An 18,235-nucleotide genomic window follows, 5' to 3' on the forward strand; every position below is an offset into this window, starting at 1 on the left:
AGCCAAGCAATTTATTACATAGTAGTATGTATCGCCTAATATGCAAATACAACTATATGAGGCAGTCATATTTTTTTAAATAGAATCCCTACTGTTTTTGTAGTGGGGAAATTTGTATAGCTGTCTTTTAAAAATTGCAGGCATGACAATATAAAATAATATGAACTTGTGTTTTTATCTTCAGCTTACACCTTTTGCCCTTATTGGTTTAGCTTCTGGTGTGAATACAAACATAAGAGCATATGATGACTGTTTTTAATAAAACTTGAGAAAGATTGATGAGGTGGTCATAGAGCTAAGGACCAATTTTACCCATATAACGGGTTCACCTTTATACAGTAAAAAGAAAGCATGCAAAAATAAGTTATTTCATTAAGCATGTTTACATAAATGCCTGCTCTGTTACAAAATCCTAAAAGACTAAAGTTGACAGGTTTTTGGAAGTTACTGTTGTCTTCTGAATCATTGCATATCATTTGACCTTAATCATTATAAAATGTTATCATAAATTTACCTATCTAGTGACTATGTTATGAAAATAAAAGGAGTTAGTAGTTTGTCAAGAACACAAAGGAAACTAACACATAAACAAAACATTCCTAATGGGTTTATTAGATGCATTGGAAGTTGTTATGTCACTTAATAAATATTTAAATGCCTCCAGGGCCTTTGCTCAGTTCTTACCTTTCTGTTTCTTTTTTGTGGTCTCACCTTTAACTACAACCAGTCCTCAACACACTCTTACAGCTGACTTTGTACCACATATTTGACAACCATTCTAAATGCCTCTGCTGGGCGCAGTGGCTCATGCCTGTAATCCCAGCACTTTGGGAGGCCGAGGTGGGTGGATCACCTGATGTCAGGAGTTCAAGACCAGCCTGGTCAATACGGTGAAACCCTGTCTCTACTAAAAATACAAAACTTAGCCGGGCGTGGTGGCAGGTGCCTGTAATCCCAGCTGCTTGGGAGGCTGAGGCAGGAGAATCACTTGAACTTGGGAGGCGGAGGTTGCAGTGAGCTGAGATTGCACCACTGCACTCCAGCCTGGGCAACAGAGCAAGACTCCATCTCAAAAAAAATAAAAAAAAAAGAGTCTCATAACCCTTCCCTCATAGCAAGCCTTCTATGGGAGAGATGCTACTTATCCTTCAATACCTATTTTCTCCTTCTTTCTCAGTAACAGAACTTCAGAATGTTAGAGCCATCTGGAATAAAGACCGTATTTCTCAGCCTCCCTTGCAGGTATGTGTGGCCACATGATTAAATTTTGGTTAATGGGAAAAAAATGAAAATGGTGTGCTCGTGGAGACACTGTGTGCCTCTCTTTTTCCTTTTTCTCATTTTTGGCTGGATAGAATGTGTATCTGATGACACCAGCAGGAATGGTTATTTTGGATCATGAAGTCAAGGCCACTTCTTAGGAAAGGAGATATAACCTGGCACCCTGACCATCATACCATATCAGCCCTTGACTACCAACATTTATGTATGAGAGAAATAAACTTCTACCTTCCTTCAGACACTTATTTTGCAGCCAAACCTAACCCTAATGTATCCACACTCAAATACTTGCTGCTGCATCTATCAAGTGTGATCATTATCATTGTGCCTTGGCTTCTGCCGTCCATCCTATCTTATTCAAAGCCATGTTAGGACTTAAGGAAAAGGGAGAGATGCTTTAAATGATATGTGAGAGCACTCAGTATTAATAAAGTTAAATTTAGAAGTTAAATTCGGGAAAAGAAAAGAAAGGCTGAAAAGGCTACAAATCTTTTCTATTCCCAGTAGCTTTGTTTTTTTGAGATATTCTAGCTAAGATTTCAAAGTTAACTCCCTAGATAATTAGACAAAAGCTAGGCCAGATGTCTAAGCTAAGTTTTGGTTTCAAAATAATTATTTTTGTTAATTATCAGTAATTAGTGTCAGCATCCAAAACTTTCCTTAAAACCCTGGGAGAGAGAAGGAGAACAGGAGAGAGAAAAAAAAGAGGTAGCAGGGAAGGAGAGAGAGAGAAACACAAGCATTATGCAGTACAATTATATTTTAGGTTTAACAAAACCTGATTCAAATTTTATAATTTTGAACACTGGGTTTTATGGAAAACTGGGTATTTTGTTTCATTTAACGCAGATGTCTTTTGCTTTTACCTAAACTTAATTTGAAGCTTTTACAGTAGCTAAGAAAAGATGCCTTTCTTTTTTCTTGCCAAAATGATTATTTTTCTTTATCTATAAAATTATACCTTTAACCCTCCCTGCACCAGGAAAATAAATTTCAGCTGAAGATGGCCCTGGCAGAATGGCCTGGTATTCTTTGTAGTGTCTTTCATTAGCATTCTTTTCCTAGACGAAGGCTGCAGAGCTTTAGCTCAAAAGACTGTTCAAAAGAACAGAGGGTTCTTTTGGTGGTTTGTGGATAATATGGATTCTTCCAGCACTTATTAGATAGCTTAGAAGTTTACGTAGTACATCACACTTCCCTTATTTGTGTAGATGACCCTTTATGAGAACAGAAATATTTATAGATGCATCTATTTGTGTGCTACCTAATTACTTCATATCTACTCAGGTCTGTTTTTGTACGTAGCACCTTTTAAAATATTTAGGGGCACCATTGTCTGGTATCATCTATTAATAATTCATTATAACTGTAGTCATTTTAACCTGCAAGTAACAATGAAAATAATACTTTACTCTTTACATTGCACCACTTTCACGACAACATCTCACATTTGACTCCTGCTCACTCTCATCGCCCATGCTCAATTACTCTTGTGGGCATTTTTTTTTCTTTTTTTTTTTTGAGACAGAGTCTTACTCTGTTGCCCAGCCTGGAATGCAGTGGTGTAATTATAGCACACTGCACTCTCGACCTCTTGGCTCAAGGGATCCTTTCACCTCAGCCTCCTGTTGTAGCTAGTAGTATAGATGTGTGCCACTATGCCTAGCTAATTTTTACATTTTGTAGAGATAGGGTCTCACTATGTTACCCAGACTGGTCTGGAATTTCTGGCCTCAAGTGATCCTTTCACCTTGGCTTCCCAAAGTGCTGGGACTACAGGTGTGAGTCACCATGCCAGGACTTTATGGCATCTTTATTTAAATGTTTACTGGTTTGTCTTCCTCATCAGGTGGTTAGAGGGAAGGAACCATGTCTTCATTCATTTCTTTTTAAATAGCTCCAGTGCCCAGCAGGCATATATATAGTATGCATTGAAATGTTTTTTGTGAGATAGTTTTGTAAAATAAAATACGAAATATGCACTCATCAACAAAGCAAGGCCAATGGTGCATACAATTTGTTCCTTCTATAGGTACAGTATGTCATGAGCTAGTATAATTTTCCTACTACCTATTTTGTGTTTTAGTAGTGATTCTGAAGTTTATTTTAGTCCATGGCTATTTTTTATGCTAAGGTATTCACAAACTTACCTGTTTACAGATAGGAAGATAATTATTCATAAAGATCACTAGAATGGGGAGAAAAATAAAGTTTGATGGTAAAGTAAAATGGTGTTATTTTGTTTGTAATAAGTATCACGTATAAATTATGAGCACATGCTAAAAAGTAAAGATGGTTATGTTTAATCATGAGGATACTACATATCAAAAGTGGACAATTCATATACTCATTAACTGCCTATTTCTAGAGAATCTATATTCTACCCACCACCATTGTACTAAAACTTTACGGCTTTTATAGGTGGGCAGCTAAGTGATGAAAGCAACTGCATTTTAAAAATATATCACCATTCACTTCAGGGTTTGTAAAAAGCATGAGGTATGCCTTTGGGGTTATTTCTATATATCAAGTGCACACAAGCATATTAATCTGCAGGCATAGCTTATTTATTTGCTTTATGTAAACTGGGAACTGCAAAATCCTAATATCATTACATATCTTCACCTCATGATCACTGCTTATTACAGTATGGCCAGAACCCCTCAATGTAATTGCAACTTTCCATTTCATAGCTTCCTGTCACCAATCTATATTTTCTTTAATCCCATACCTCAAGTGCTGTTCTGAACTGTCCTGCTGCCAAGGCGTATTTCTTTTGTCTATAGCAAGAGCTGGCATCCTTTAAGGCTACCTGAAGCCATTTGTCAATCTGAGGCAGAAAGCTGAAATTATGTACACTCAAAGGGTCTACTATTTCAGCAGCTCGGCATGTTGGCTGACTCCCAGTAGACATGAAGGACTCTACAAACTCATAGCGAACACCCACTTCATCAATGTAGACCAACTTCATTTCCACATCCATTATGTTCTTTAAGGGGATGTGAGGCAGAGGCATGGTGATTAACTGATTGTCAAGTTCTGTTATCTTTGCCTCTTTCTTTCTAGTTGGCTTTTCTTCACCTTCTGCCTTCCGTTTAAGGGCTGCTTTCTGTAAATCATTGCTTTGTTTTTCTTTGATGCCCTTTGTCATTTTTATTCTTTCAGGTGTGATTTCTACCTGTTTACCTCCACAGTTTTTCTTAATCTCTTGTGACATTTCCAGGATGTTAGGTGGGTGCAGTAAGGTGGACATTTTCTTGCTTGTGTTTATCTTTGGAACAAGCTGATCATGATAGATCCTATTCACTGCATTCTCCAAACTCCTACTGCTTCCTGCATCCATCGATCCTGCCCAAAACTCCTGCAGGGGGGAGAAAAAGGAAAGTAATTAAGGCAATATTTTGAATTCCAGTGGTTTAGACTATAGTCAAATTCATTTTAAACACTATTTCATTCATTATTAGTATTTGTTGCCTTGTAAGTAAAACTGTATTTACATAATCTACTGACTATTTTAATAGAGGAGTATATGTGTCAGTCTCGAAACTCACCAAGATAAGAATTTGTTGTAAACACATCTAGACATTGTCTTAAAAAATGATCCTCTGTGGCTGAACAACATCGAATGAATACTTTAATGGGGTATCCAAACTCACTGAATAGGAAAATTTTATACATAGCCACTGAGACAAGAAAAGCCAAAGTAAATCTATCTCAATATTAATTTCCTCAGAAAGGCAGGTGGTCTAGAACTCATTATAAAATACACTACTCACCTGAATAATAGACATGGGAGTCTAAAGAAACCCCAGCTGCTTCCTCTGAAAAGCTTCCAAAAATGTGAGCACAATCTTTCCTAAATTTGTTTCTTTTATTACTAATGAAAATCTCAAGTTTAAAAAGCTCATAGACAACTATAGTTCACAACAGGCTTTAAAGAAGAAGAACATGACCTTCAATCTTACAGAAATGTGAGCCATAGACTTATCTTTAGTCTACTGTATTAGTCTATTTGTAGTGATGGTATCAACAATGTACACTGTATAAAGATGAGGTATTTTTCTAAACATTAATGCTCAAAATATATAACAGTCTTTTGATTCCAAGATTCTGCATGCTATGTGCTTCTAGATTTGTTTTAAAATATCAAGTGTTCTAAGATATAATAATTATTTAGTATGGTTGATTCCTATCTTTTAGGACTCTTTTTTTTCACCTATCACATTCTATTCTGGAAACAACTTTGTGGAGTAAATAGGAACAGGGACCACATTTTGCAAAGAAACTAAGGGATAGAGGGATTAAGTTGCTTCTCCAAGGTCACATTGGTTGGTCATTAGCAAAACCTACCCATTCAGATTGCTATTACCTTCCTAGGACTGCCACTTGCCAACTCCTAGCCTGAGATACTTCCTCTATAACATGAGGTTCTTTAGTATAGCTAATAGACATAGATTAGACCACAAAGATAGGAGAAAATAACAAGAAAGAAGGGCTGCATATAATAAGATAACAATGAGATAAAAGCTAACACTTGTGCTTCCTTTTATCTTCAAGGTCAGTGTCCGACTCAAGATAAAAATCGTGAGTCACTTCTCAAAACTTATTAATGTTGTTGATTGTCTTCATTTGTTTGTTTGGAAGACAGTAGTTTGCCGAAGAAGACCCTTAAAACCAAACACTGCATATTCTCTCTCATAAGTGGGAATTGAACAATGAGAACACATGAACATAGGGAGGGGAACATCACCTACTGGGGCCTGTTGGGGGGGTGTGGGGAAAGGGGAGGGAGAGCATTAGGACAAATACCTAATGCATGCAGGGCTTAAAACCTAGATGACGGGTTGATAGCTGCAGAAAACCACCATGGCACATGTATACCTATGTAACAAACCTGCACGTTCTGCATATGTATCCCAGAACTTAAAGCAAACAAATAAACAAAAAGCATCCTGAACTGTGACCCATTAGATTTTTAAGTAAAGAGAGTACCATAACTGTTCCTATGGCTCTAACCTTTGAAGTACTTTCCCCCTTTGTACCATTGGACACATATGTTGTCAGAAAAGGTTTAAGGTCATACATGGACATACCAAAGGATCTACTGTGATGGTCTTTGTTACCTCATATGAATGATTGAATTCCAATAATTCTAATAATAGCTATCTTGTATATTAATTTGTAAAAGCTAAATCCTAGAATATTTTCCCAATGATTTATAATGACACAGTAGGGTTGTGTTTCTATAGGATAAAACATTTAAGTTTGAAATTTTAACCAGCCTGTGTTGTGTTTAGTATTGAAGATCAGCAGAACTGTGAATCACAGGCCCCACCAACAGCTCCACTTTGGGCAAGACCCTGTTTCCTTTTCCTCTCTTAGAAATGTTGCTGGCCAGGCGCGATGGCTCACGCCTGTAAATGTTGCTGGCCAGGCGCGATGGCTTGGCCTTTGGGAGGCCAAGGCAGGTGGATCATCTGAGGTCAAGAGTTCAAAACCAGCCTGACCAACATGGTGAAACCCTATCTCTACTAAAAATACAAAATTAGCCGGATGTGGTGGCACATGCCTGTAGTCCCAATTACTCTGGAGGCTGAGGCAGGAGAATCACTTGAACCCGGGAGGCAGAGGTTGCAGTGCGCCAAGATCGTGTCATTGCACTCCAGCCTAGGCAACAAGAGCGAAACTCCATCTCAAAAAAAAAAAAAGAGAGAGAAAAAAAGAAAGAAACATTGCTGGCATCCAACATCTTTTGGACTGCTAATGTGGCTACTCATTAGCAAGAGTGGCATGGGGAAACTGTCTTGGCCATCACTTTATTTTTTGTTTGCTCTTGTGCCACATCTACATATGATTTGGATTGAGTAAAAATAAACTTTAGTCCTTCAGTTAAGATCTCTGTTGAATGAACACTCCGGCTATGCATCTGTATCGTTAAGTTTCTTTTGGTAGCAGAGAGGCAGCTCTTGTTTAAAGCTCAAAATACCTGATTTTAAGGGTTTCTGGTTCATTTTAATCCACAGTAGGCTGTTAAAAATATAAACAGGCAACATCGGTTTGTGAGCTGTTCCAACATTTTCATGATACCTCCCAGGTATCTTATCTTATTGATACTCTCTCTACTTCAAGCACCAGAGGCTAAAATGTACCAGAATATCTGTAGTTGATTGTCATTAGTAACATTTTTAGCATCTACAGCAGCATTACCTATCTCTGCTGTATTTATTTCACATCTCTTTAACACATATAAATGCATAAAGTTATCTTTATAGCCATTTCTTCTAGAGCATAATTGTTCTCTCTCTCTGCCTCCGTCTCTCCATTTCCCTCCATCCCATGCTCCTTTCCTCTGCCTATTTTCCTCCCAACTCCTCCCACTCCAATTCTCTTCCCAGATGTCCCTCACCCCGAGCCTTTTTCTTTCTGCAAGAAGGAAGGTTTTATTGTTTTTAAGAAATAGGATTCTGAGTACTTCTGCATTAGTCTTTAAACTGCTCTATAGAAATCATCATTTTGGTCTTCAGTGCAGTTTTACACAAGAAAAAATAACAGGGGGAAAAAGTATATAGGGTGTACATAGAGCACTCAGAGGGAATAAGTATCTAAGCAAATGTTTAGCTTTCAGACATCTGAAAGATCAATTATTCCCAATATATATAAGAAACTAATTCAGGTTCCCTCCCAAATTCAGAATAAATACCTGAATATCTGAAAGTGTCTTAAATGTGCGGGCTGAAAAAGCATGGCCAAATCCAACCATTATTTTTCAGTGCTGGTTGAAAATCGGATGACTTTATTTCAGCTGTACAGCCTTTTTTTTTTTTTTTTAATAAAAATTGTCACATGTACAGAAGAGTTATGGAACTGCTGCTTATGGCTTCTTTAAAAATTATAAAACTCTATTTAAATAATCTGGAATTTGGCAGTGCATCCTGGGTTGGCGTAGCCATGGCGTCTCGTGTCCTTTCAGCCTATGTCAGCCGCCTGCCCGCGGCTTTTGCGCCGCTGCCCCGGGTCCGGATGCTGGCCGTGGCCCGGCCTCTCAGCACCGCTCTGTGCTCCGCGGGGACCCAGACGAGGCTCGGGACTTTGCAGCCGGCCTTAGTGCTCGCGCAGGTTCCTGGTAGAGTTACACAGTTGTGCCGCCAGTATAGCGACATGCCTCCTTTGACGTTAGAGGGCATCCAGGACCGTGTTCTTTACGTATTGAAACTCTATGACAAGATTGACCCGGAGAAGCTTTCAGTAAATTCTCATTTTATGAAAGACCTGGGCTTAGACAGTTTGGACCAAGTGGAGATTATCATGGCCATGGAAGACGAATTTGGGTTTGAAATTCCTGATATAGATGCTGAAAAGTTAATGTGTCCACAAGAAATTGTAGATTACATTGCAGATAAGAAGGATGTATATGAATAAAGTATCAGACCCTTTGGCTTTGCTGAGAGAGGACTCAGATGATAGTGACGAATGTCTGGCAGTGAGGACACATTTTGGCATTCTTGCTGACTCTGACAGAGTGATTCTGATGGACTTGTATTTAAATTGTATAAGTGTTTTACTCTTTGAAAATAAATCTATAAAACCAAAAAAAAAAATAATAATAAATAAATAAATAAATAATCTGGAATTTGAGGCCTTTTACCACCTTGCTCAATGTGTGTTTTCAGCCTTATTTAGCACTTCTCCTATAAACTACTCTGGAGTCAAGCTGAACATCTTGTTTATTCCAAAAGATGTTCATTTTCAGTCTGTCAACTAAGAATTCCCCATCTTCCTATTCCCACCTCGTTCTACCTTTCCAAACTTACCAAGGAGTTATCCATTTTTACCTCCTCAGAATAATACCAATGGCATTTATAGCACCTTTTTTTATTTTTTATATCGCAGTTATTCCTGAATGAATTTTTTCTTCCAATAAACTCCCTAAAAGCAGAAATATACTTTACTCTTCTTGACATTAGTTCAGTGCTTTGCATAGAGTAGGCATTCAATAGATGTTGATCAATATGAATGCTGTGAATCAACAGCTAATTTACACATTCTTATTTAAGAGAAACAAAACTGGATTTTTTAAAAAAGGTATGGACTATAACTTTGAAAAAGTTGTTTCTGAGAAATATTTCTGGATTTTTTTTTTGTTTTAAATTTGGTCTTGGGTGAAGTACATTTTCTTCTTTGATAGTTCAAGTGAATCATGTACCAACTAGATTTAAACTATCAACCTCTTCACTTTTTTTTAGTAGTCAAGTTGATTAAAATGACATTAGTCAGTGTTCCTGAGACACTGAGCTACACTTTAATCATTACTTCAATAAAAACACTGAAAGAGAAAACTATTAGACCATCATTATGTATGTCAAAGAAGTATTTGTTGGTAACATTCTATAAAAATGCTCATTTTTTAATTTAGAAGACAGCACTGTAAAATTGATTTCCTCATAGAAATATGCCTTTAAAAAATCGTTAGCAAATATTGACATGCAACATTGGAACAATCGCCAAGGTTTTTTTTTTTTAACAAATACAAGTACAAGGAACAAAGAGAAGTTAATGTTCAATCATTTCCAGTGGGTAACCATTTTAAATTCATTCAGTGGATTTTCAACACATTTATGTTTTTTTCTTCAAGTATTTCATCAAGTGTTCTGTTCTATGTGGGAGTTTCTATTGCTTCATAGATTCAATCAGTGGTTTACATGGCTATTAGTACCACAGCTTATTTATTAAATTTTTGGTTGAAATAGGCAGCTCAAACATGGGCAATTCAGCAAAAGAGAATCCTTAAAAATGTGCTCTCTGAAACATTCGACATCACAGTTGCTATGGTTTTCTTTCTTTTAAAAAAAAAAAGATCTAATTTTAACTTGCTGTTAAATGTAACCAGTGAGACATTATGAGAAAAAAACACCTTGCTTGTTAGTCTACCAGTTCTTTTAAATGTTTTAAAAAACACACTACAAAATATTTCTTCAATCCAATAATCATTTATAGAGTTCCTACTATGAGCAAGGTGCTGTGCTAGGTCACATGAGAGAAACTAAAGATGACCGAGACAGGGGTCTTGGCATTGTAGCGCTCATAGCTAGGAGTGGAGGTGGAGGATGAAAAGAGATGTTGTTTTACTAGACCGTGAACTGCCGGAGAGGCAGAAATGTATCACAATCCTTTTTCTATATTGATGTGTAGTTTCTTCAGAGCCTGGAACATAAGAGACCCTCAATGTACGTTTGTTATTAGAATGAATGTGTGGCTGAGGTACTATATTCTACAGTATATGGTAGCAATAATGGACATACTTCTGTAAGAACATGGGACTGATGCAATTTCAAGATATTTGGGAAAGATTTTGAGAAGAGGGACAAGTGTCCCTATGCAAGCAGTTGCTCTTCTCTTCTATCTGAGAACCCTCAAGAAATGGTACGTTATTATTAGAAGGTAGAGGGAAATTTGCCCTACAATGTATTTTAAGAAATGCAAAATAAAACAAACCGTCCAGTGTTATATACATAATAATAACAACCAACAGGTACTCTCAGTTTATGAAGTGATCTCACTGGATTAATCCATTTGTTTCTGACAACAACTCTTTTGCATAAATATTTTAGCCATATTTTCATAATAAAGAAACCAAGAGGTTAAACAACTTGAAAGACATTACCAGGAGAGTTTACCAAACCTGACTTGAACCCAGCATGTCAAATTCCATGCTTTTTAGATAATAGGATAATATAGTCCTCTGCATTGCACCCCAAGTTGATTGGGATTTGTACTTTCCTTACTTTAAAAGTTGTTTTTTTTTTTAACTTAGTAACAAGATATTTGAGTTTACTGCTGTTTTACTGGGTGGGACTCCCTCTAAAATGATAACAAAACAAACTAGCAATTTATAAGTTAACTTGAATATGTGAACCAAATTTGTTAAGAAAGGTATTAGATTTTTTTTTTTTTTTTTTGAGACAGAGTTTCCCTCTTATCACCCAGGCTGGAGTGCAATGGTGTGATCTCAGCTCACTGCAACATCCGCCTCCCAGGTTCAAGTGCTTCTCCTGCCTCAGCCTCCCGAGTATCTGGGATTACAGGCACCAACCACCATGCCCAGCTAATTTTTGTATTTTTAATAGATGCGGGATTTCGCCATGTTGGCCAGGCTGATCTTGAACTCCTGACCTCAGGTGATCCACCCGCCTCAGCCTCCCAAAGTGCTGGGATTACAGACATGAGCCACCACTTCCGGCCTGGTATTAGATTTTTAGTGTTTTTAAAGATCTGTAGCTGCAAATGTAATTATGGCCCTGCTATATTGCAGCCGTCATTAGATGCAGGAAAAAAATGATGTGGACATAAAACTTCTACATGAATGGATTCCAGGGACTGAAACTTAAAATTGCCAAGCCATTTGCTGATCACTAAGCCACCAAATGAGGAAAATGGCATCAAAGCAACTGTACTTCGTCGTATCTCAAACACTGACATTTGTCATGTTGGGTCAGAGGGAGCATTAGAAGGGAGACTTTATCATGATATTAAGTAGTGGAAAGGGCATTCAGTTTGGAACTGCAAGAAAGGTTTGAATTCTCTTTTATTATTTATTAACTGCATGTTGTAGGACAAATAATACAACCTCCCTAAACTTTCTTTTCCTTCTCTGGAAATTGGGAATGATCGGATACATGAGAATCATGTGAGAATCAAATGAGATGATTTATGTAAGAGAAGCTGAACTTAGTAAGAGAAGAGGTTTGGTAATTCCACAAGCAGCTCCTTGAATGAAAATGCCTCGGCTCTTTCCAAGGTTAATTCCTTTTGTTTGGATCCTATCCCTCCAGCCTCTCAATGACTTTGCTGCTGCAATTGTCATCTTTCCATATCACCTCTTCTTTTGTTATTGGACTGATCCTGTTGATGCCTGCACTGATGTAGCAGCCCTTTTCTTTTAAGAAAAACAACAACAACAAAAAAACTCCCTTGACTTTCATATTGCCAAATTCGGTGGTCACCCCAGGCTCATATCTGCCAGATCTCGTAACAGCAGTCTTCACAGCTGATACTCTCTGTTTAATGGAACACTTTCTTCTCACTTTGTATGACACCATGCTCTTCCAATTTTCCAATTATTTCACTCACCACTCATTCTCAATATCCTGGATTGGCTGTTCCTTTTCTCTTCCACCAAGAGCCCACATGGAGCCCCTTCTTTTCTCCAGCTACATTCTCTCCTCAGGTGATTTTGTCCAGTTCTATGGCTTCAAATACCATCATACACACCTAACTACCCGTGTTACAACTCTAATCCTTATATCCTCCTAAAACATCAAAATTGTATACTCCTCTGTCCATGTGACATCTAATACACATTATACATCTTAAATTATCTAATACATCTTAACAATACCAAATATACATCTTAACAATACCAAATATACATCTTAACAATACCAGCAGATCTCCTAATTCCCATTCTCTAAAATTGTCCCTGTCTCAGTCTTCCCATCCCAGTGCATGCCAACCATATCCCCCCAGTTGGCCAAGATAGAGCTTTACAAGTTATCCTTTATTCCTCTCTGTCAGTTAATCCCTATCCTACAATCCGTCATTTGGTCCTGTTGACTCTCCTTCCAAGGTCTGCCTCTTTCCATATGTATGATCAATACCCTCCTCCAGGGCCCATGATCTCCTCTCTAGATTATTGCAGGTGCTCCTCACACAGCAACCCAAGTCATCCTTCTAAATGAAAATCAGATCCCACCTCATTCTTACTAAAGACCTTTTAATGGCTGTGCATAACACCTAGAATCGAATACAATCTCTGATGCCTCTGCCTCCTTTGAAAACTCCTCACATATCTTTCCCCCTTGGTCTACTATGTTCCAGCCACCTGGCATTCCTTCTGTTCTGCTAATTTGACAAGTTCATTCCCAACTCAGAACCTTTGCACTGGTTGGGCTAGACTATTCTTTCCACGGTGTTTTTTATGTTATTCAGATCATAGCTTAAATATTTGTTCGCAAATAAACCTTCTCTGATGAACTAGAGTAATCAGCCCTACCAAGTTGTGTATGTATTTTACGTCTCTCCATGCCACTCATCATAGTGGTATTTACTTGTCTGCATTTCATTCATATTTATATTCCCCCACCAGAATGTGAGAGACTGCCCTTTGTATACTTATTTCACTGCTATATACTCAGAATGTGCTCAACACACAGTAAATATTTGTTGACTGGAAAAATTGATGATGGTATCTTATTACACAATTAATGAAACATTCAAAAGTATCTTTTTGTTGTTGTTGTTGCATCACTTTACAAAAGCTGAAAATTAGGCAATCACCTAAATGTAAGTTAGCTTTTTACAACTTGGCTTCAAAATGGAAAGCTTCTCTAGGCGCTGTAGCATCCTGATTCTTTTTTCTTATTTTTGTTGTTTGTTACTCTATGTCAACAATATTTATGATGTACCTACCCTGGTCTTTTTTATTGTAGTCTTTGTTAGGGAGTAAATAATTTCTCTTATTCTTTGTTGACATACAGCATGGCTTATTCAGAACCAGAACCTTCAGAAAAATCAGTCTTTTTTGGAGAAGTGATAATTGTACAACTTGCTATCCTTATAAGTGTGGTCCACGAGGGCTCAATTGTATTTCTTCAAAATCCTTAATACAATTTGTAAAAACAATAACTCATTTGCTGTGGCAGGAATATGGAAGTAGAGGAAGTAATGTTTCAGCGTACTTTAGAGACCTTTGGCTACATTTCCTCTTAAAACATAAATGCAATCAGCTTGCCAAATTCATGAGCATTTTAAGACAAAGTTTGAATCTCGTTCTCTTTCTTTGCAAACACTGCTCTGTCTTCCTGTAAAAGTGATCCAAGTTTCTATTTACATAAGAGGCTGTATAGATGTGTAAAGAAAAAATAATTTCATTTAACTTTGGTCAACTCTTTAATTCTTTTTATAAAGTTCTTAATTCTTAGACTTTCACATTTGGTTTCTTAAACTATAATTCAGTATTGTAGAGTATAGAGATGAAGAATCTTTCAAAATACTCTAATCTGTTTATTTTGCAGAAGAAGTAATGAAGTCTTACTCAGGTAAAATGACCTGTTTATAGTCACATAATAAATCAGTACTTTTAACCACATCTTGCAGCTCATTCAGAATTCTGTCTGCCTTACTCCACTGCATCCCACCACAATACACAAGGTAAATTGTTGTCACAATTTCCAAATGAAGAAACATATGTTGGACAGTTCAGTGCTTTGTTTGCAGAGATCCGCAAAATTAATGGACAGTAATATGAAGATTTCTTCTTTTGAACTAACCTTCAATTTAGTTAATTATTCTCAAACATGTTTTAAAGTTAAAGCTACTGAGAGATGGGAAGTGCATCTTTTAAAAAATTCACAAGTTTTTATTTAAAATAATTTTAAGTTTACAGAAAAGTTGTACGAATATCAAGAACTCAAAATTGTGCTTTACCAATTTTAAACCTCTTGATCACATTTATAATTCTCTTTCCCTAATGTGTGTGTGTGCACACATGCAGAAATATGTAGGCACACACATAAAAACATTTATATTATTTTTGCTAAGCTGTTTGAAAGTAAGTTGTATACATCAAGCCTCATTACCCCTTAAAGCTTCAGTGCACATTTCCTAAGACTGAGGATATTTCGTTACTGTAGCATAATACAGTTATCAAATCCAGGATGTTAACATTGATATGATACTATTGTCTAATCTACAGTCCCTATCCCTATTTTGCCTATTTTGTCAGTTGTCTCAATAATGTCCTCTTAGGATTTCTTTTTTCTCCAGGATAATGTATTGTGTCTCTTTAGTCTCTTTTACTCTGGAATAGTTCTTTCTTCAGCTTTTTTCTATCTTCCTTGACATTGCCAATTTTGAAGAGTACAAGCCAGCTATGTTACAGAATCTACCTCAATTTGGATTTTTCTCATACTTCTTCATGATTAGATTCAGGTTAAGCGGCCTCAGCCATTATACTACAGAACGAATATGTTGTGTGTTTCTCAGGGTATCACATTTGGAGGCATACAACGTCCGCTTGCTTTTCTTTGGTGATGTCAATTTTGATCACCTGGTCAAGATGTTATCTAGTTTTTCCAGAGTATAGTTACAGATTTTTCCACTTGCAACTTACATGCAGTCTGTAGGAAGACACTTTGCGACCACGCAATTTCCTGCTTCCTCATCAAACTTTCCTCCCTCAATTTAGCATCCACTGATGATTCTTGCCTGAACCAATCTAAACTATGATGATTGCAAAATGGTGATTTTTCCTTTCCTAACTCATGACATCATAAGAGTACTCAGATGGAGGGCTAGTCACCATCAAAGTACAAATATTTTTAAATATAAAAATAAATTTTTAGCATTGGAAAGGAATCACAGGGCAAATCTGTTCTAACACCTTTACTCTAACGATGAGGGCTAGAGAGGCGGCACATCCATATTTAGTGGCAATGGCAGGACTGAAGTTGGTCTACAGGCTCTGGTTCCAGGCTCCATTATATCCATCCATAAAGTAAATCAAAATTCATTTGTTAAAAACATAATGTCCTCAGCAGTTAGAAGCACAAACTCATGGCATAAAGTAGGCAGAATAAGGGTGGATCATATGGTGCTGACTTTAAATATCCCTTTTTTTCTTAAGAATTTATTAATTAATTCAATCATTCATTTATGATTTACTAAGCAACAACTCTGTCATGACCTGTGTCAGTACTGGGATGCCTGTACTCACAAAAAGTTCATAGTTTAGTGGGAGATACTACTTTAGTATGCATCAGAATCCCCTGAAGCCTTCTAGGTTCCAGGCCCCACAGATTTTGATTCAGCATGTCTGGGGTAATGCATAGGAATTTGCACGTTTAGTAAGCAGAAGAGGGCTGTATTGAAAACACCAGAGGTTCACATCATGCAAATGGTTATGGCATATGCTCCGCCTCCTGACTTTCCTACTCCAACTCCCACCACTTGAATTGAAAAGTATTAGTAAAAAACAATACTGTCATAAAATGAATTTTAAAAATGTTTAACAAGGGTCAGATATTATCATAATTACTTTCATGCTTCTTTTGAAATACTAAATGCTAGAGCAAGTTTTCCCAGAAAATTACTTTTTTGGTAATGCTACTTTTCTGGTGACGTAAGCATATTCATGATTAGCTTACTCCAGAGGATACTGATATTGGTGGTCTGGTGAATCATGTTGGCCCCAGGCCAATGCATTCACATGCTTTATTTTGCTTAGGTAACACTGGCACCTGGGCTTCCACGGATGAAGCAGTCTGCCAGAAAGACAGAGGCTGCATTAGCTGTTGATGCTAAAGAAACACTTTAAGGTCTAAATGGCTACTCTCTTGAAAAATACGTTTATAAGAACGAATTATTGGTAGACATTCACTCATCCATTTAGTCAACAAACTCTTGTTGAGTTCCTGCTGGGTAAAAATACAGGGCTAATTCCTGGGGAATTACAAAGATAAATAAAATGGATTGTGCTTCACAGGAACTCAGGAGCAAGAGATCAGAAATGTTATCCATTTTTCTTGGGAGGACGTTCCAAACTCAAGAACCAAGGTAGCATGGAAGACAGGACATGAATTTTGGATTTGGAGAGATATAAGTTCAAATCCTAACTCTGTCTTTTCTTTGCTAAAGAAACTTTCAGCCCGGTTACTTAACTTTGATGTATCTTGGTTTCCTTACCCAAAAAACATGAATACTAATTAATTCCTCATAGAGATGATTGAAAGATTGACAAAATAACACGTGTTAAGAACTAATGCATCATCTGGCCCACAATAAGTTCTCTGCAGAGGACAGCTATTATGGTGTTAAATATTGTGCTCTCTATATATCCTACTACATGTACAGATTTCTGTGTATTCACTGTATTATATATATACTTATATATAATATTTATACATAAAACATACTAATAATGTTTAATTATTGATGACTTGTTTTACATTGTGAAACTGTTTATACATAAACACACATCTGTATAATTTTTCTTCTTAAAAATAGTAAGTTGGCAATTAATATTTACATGAAAATCGAGTCAAGACATTTGTTCCCTGAGAATTTTGTGTCCTGAAGAACAGTCTGTACAATTGGGGAACACCTATCACAAACAGGGATGGCTGACCTACCTTCCAGTGTTATCATACACCAAGCAAATAACGCATGATCCACTGGAATGGGTACACTATGGGTAATGAATGAATAGTATTTTCCATTACCTCACAAATAGAACCTGAGGCATGAAGATGAGACTCCTCCTTAATTATTTGCAGAGGTTGAAGTGGATGTTTATTTTCATCTTAGATCATTACATATCACTGTAAAGTATCTTTTGGAGTAGAATGGAGACAGGTAAAGATGAACATAGAAATCCTATAATCGGCCGGGTGCAGTGGCTCACGCCTGTAATCCCAGCACTTTGGGGGGTTGAGGCGGCGGATCACGAGGTTAAGATATCAAGACCATCCTGGCCAACATGGTGAAACCCCGTCTCTACTAAAAATACAAAAATTAGCTGGGCATGGTGGCATGTGCCTGTAGTCTCAGCTACTTGGGAGGCTGAGGCAGGAGAATCACTTGAACCTGAGAGTCAGAGGTTGCAGTGAGCCGAGATTGTGCCACTGCACTCCAGCCTGGCGACAGAGTGAGACTTCGTCTCAAAAAAAAAAAAAAAAAAATTCTATAATCCCCAAACATCTCATATAATACAGCTTTCACCATTGTCATTTTAATATTTTATAATCGTTTACAGTGCATTTTAACTTAACCCCTACACTGTCCTTCCTTTTACAAGTTGCAGAATAAACGCTCATTTTTAACACTAGAGAAACCGTTGGTTGAGATTTTTCCATATGATTTGCCCGAGGATAAACAGCACAATGTTGTATGGCACTTATTA

The 18,235-nt window shown here is 37.1% G+C and overlaps 2 protein-coding genes across 2 annotated transcripts in view; one reads left to right on the plus strand and one right to left on the minus strand.

The window, feature by feature from the left end:
• Positions 1-18,235, minus strand: part of SPATA16 (spermatogenesis associated 16) — a 212,957-nt gene that overhangs the window by 184,187 nt on the left and 10,535 nt on the right. Inside the window, exon 2 of the mRNA XM_055110879.1 lies at positions 4,013-4,642. Within this exon, the coding sequence (XP_054966854.1) occupies positions 4,013-4,624 (612 nt within the window). The 5' untranslated portion in view covers positions 4,625-4,642. The remainder of the gene's footprint in view (positions 1-4,012; positions 4,643-18,235) is intronic.
• On the plus strand, positions 8,195-8,901 carry LOC100989931 (acyl carrier protein, mitochondrial). Its single transcript, XM_008957317.5, has one exon. The coding sequence runs from the start codon at positions 8,230-8,232 to the stop codon at positions 8,698-8,700; it is 471 nt and encodes a 156-aa protein (XP_008955565.1). The 5' UTR covers positions 8,195-8,229; the 3' UTR covers positions 8,701-8,901.

Source organism: Pan paniscus, chromosome 2 (genome assembly GCF_029289425.2).
Source record: "Pan paniscus chromosome 2, NHGRI_mPanPan1-v2.0_pri, whole genome shotgun sequence".
Lineage (NCBI taxonomy): Eukaryota > Metazoa > Chordata > Mammalia > Primates > Hominidae > Pan > Pan paniscus.

What these genes read in the sequence shown, in the direction of transcription:
- LOC100989931 (XM_008957317.5), top strand. Translation starts at nt 8,230, where the DNA reads ATGGCGTCTCGTGTCCTTTCAGCCTATGTCAGCCGCCTGCCCGCGGCT.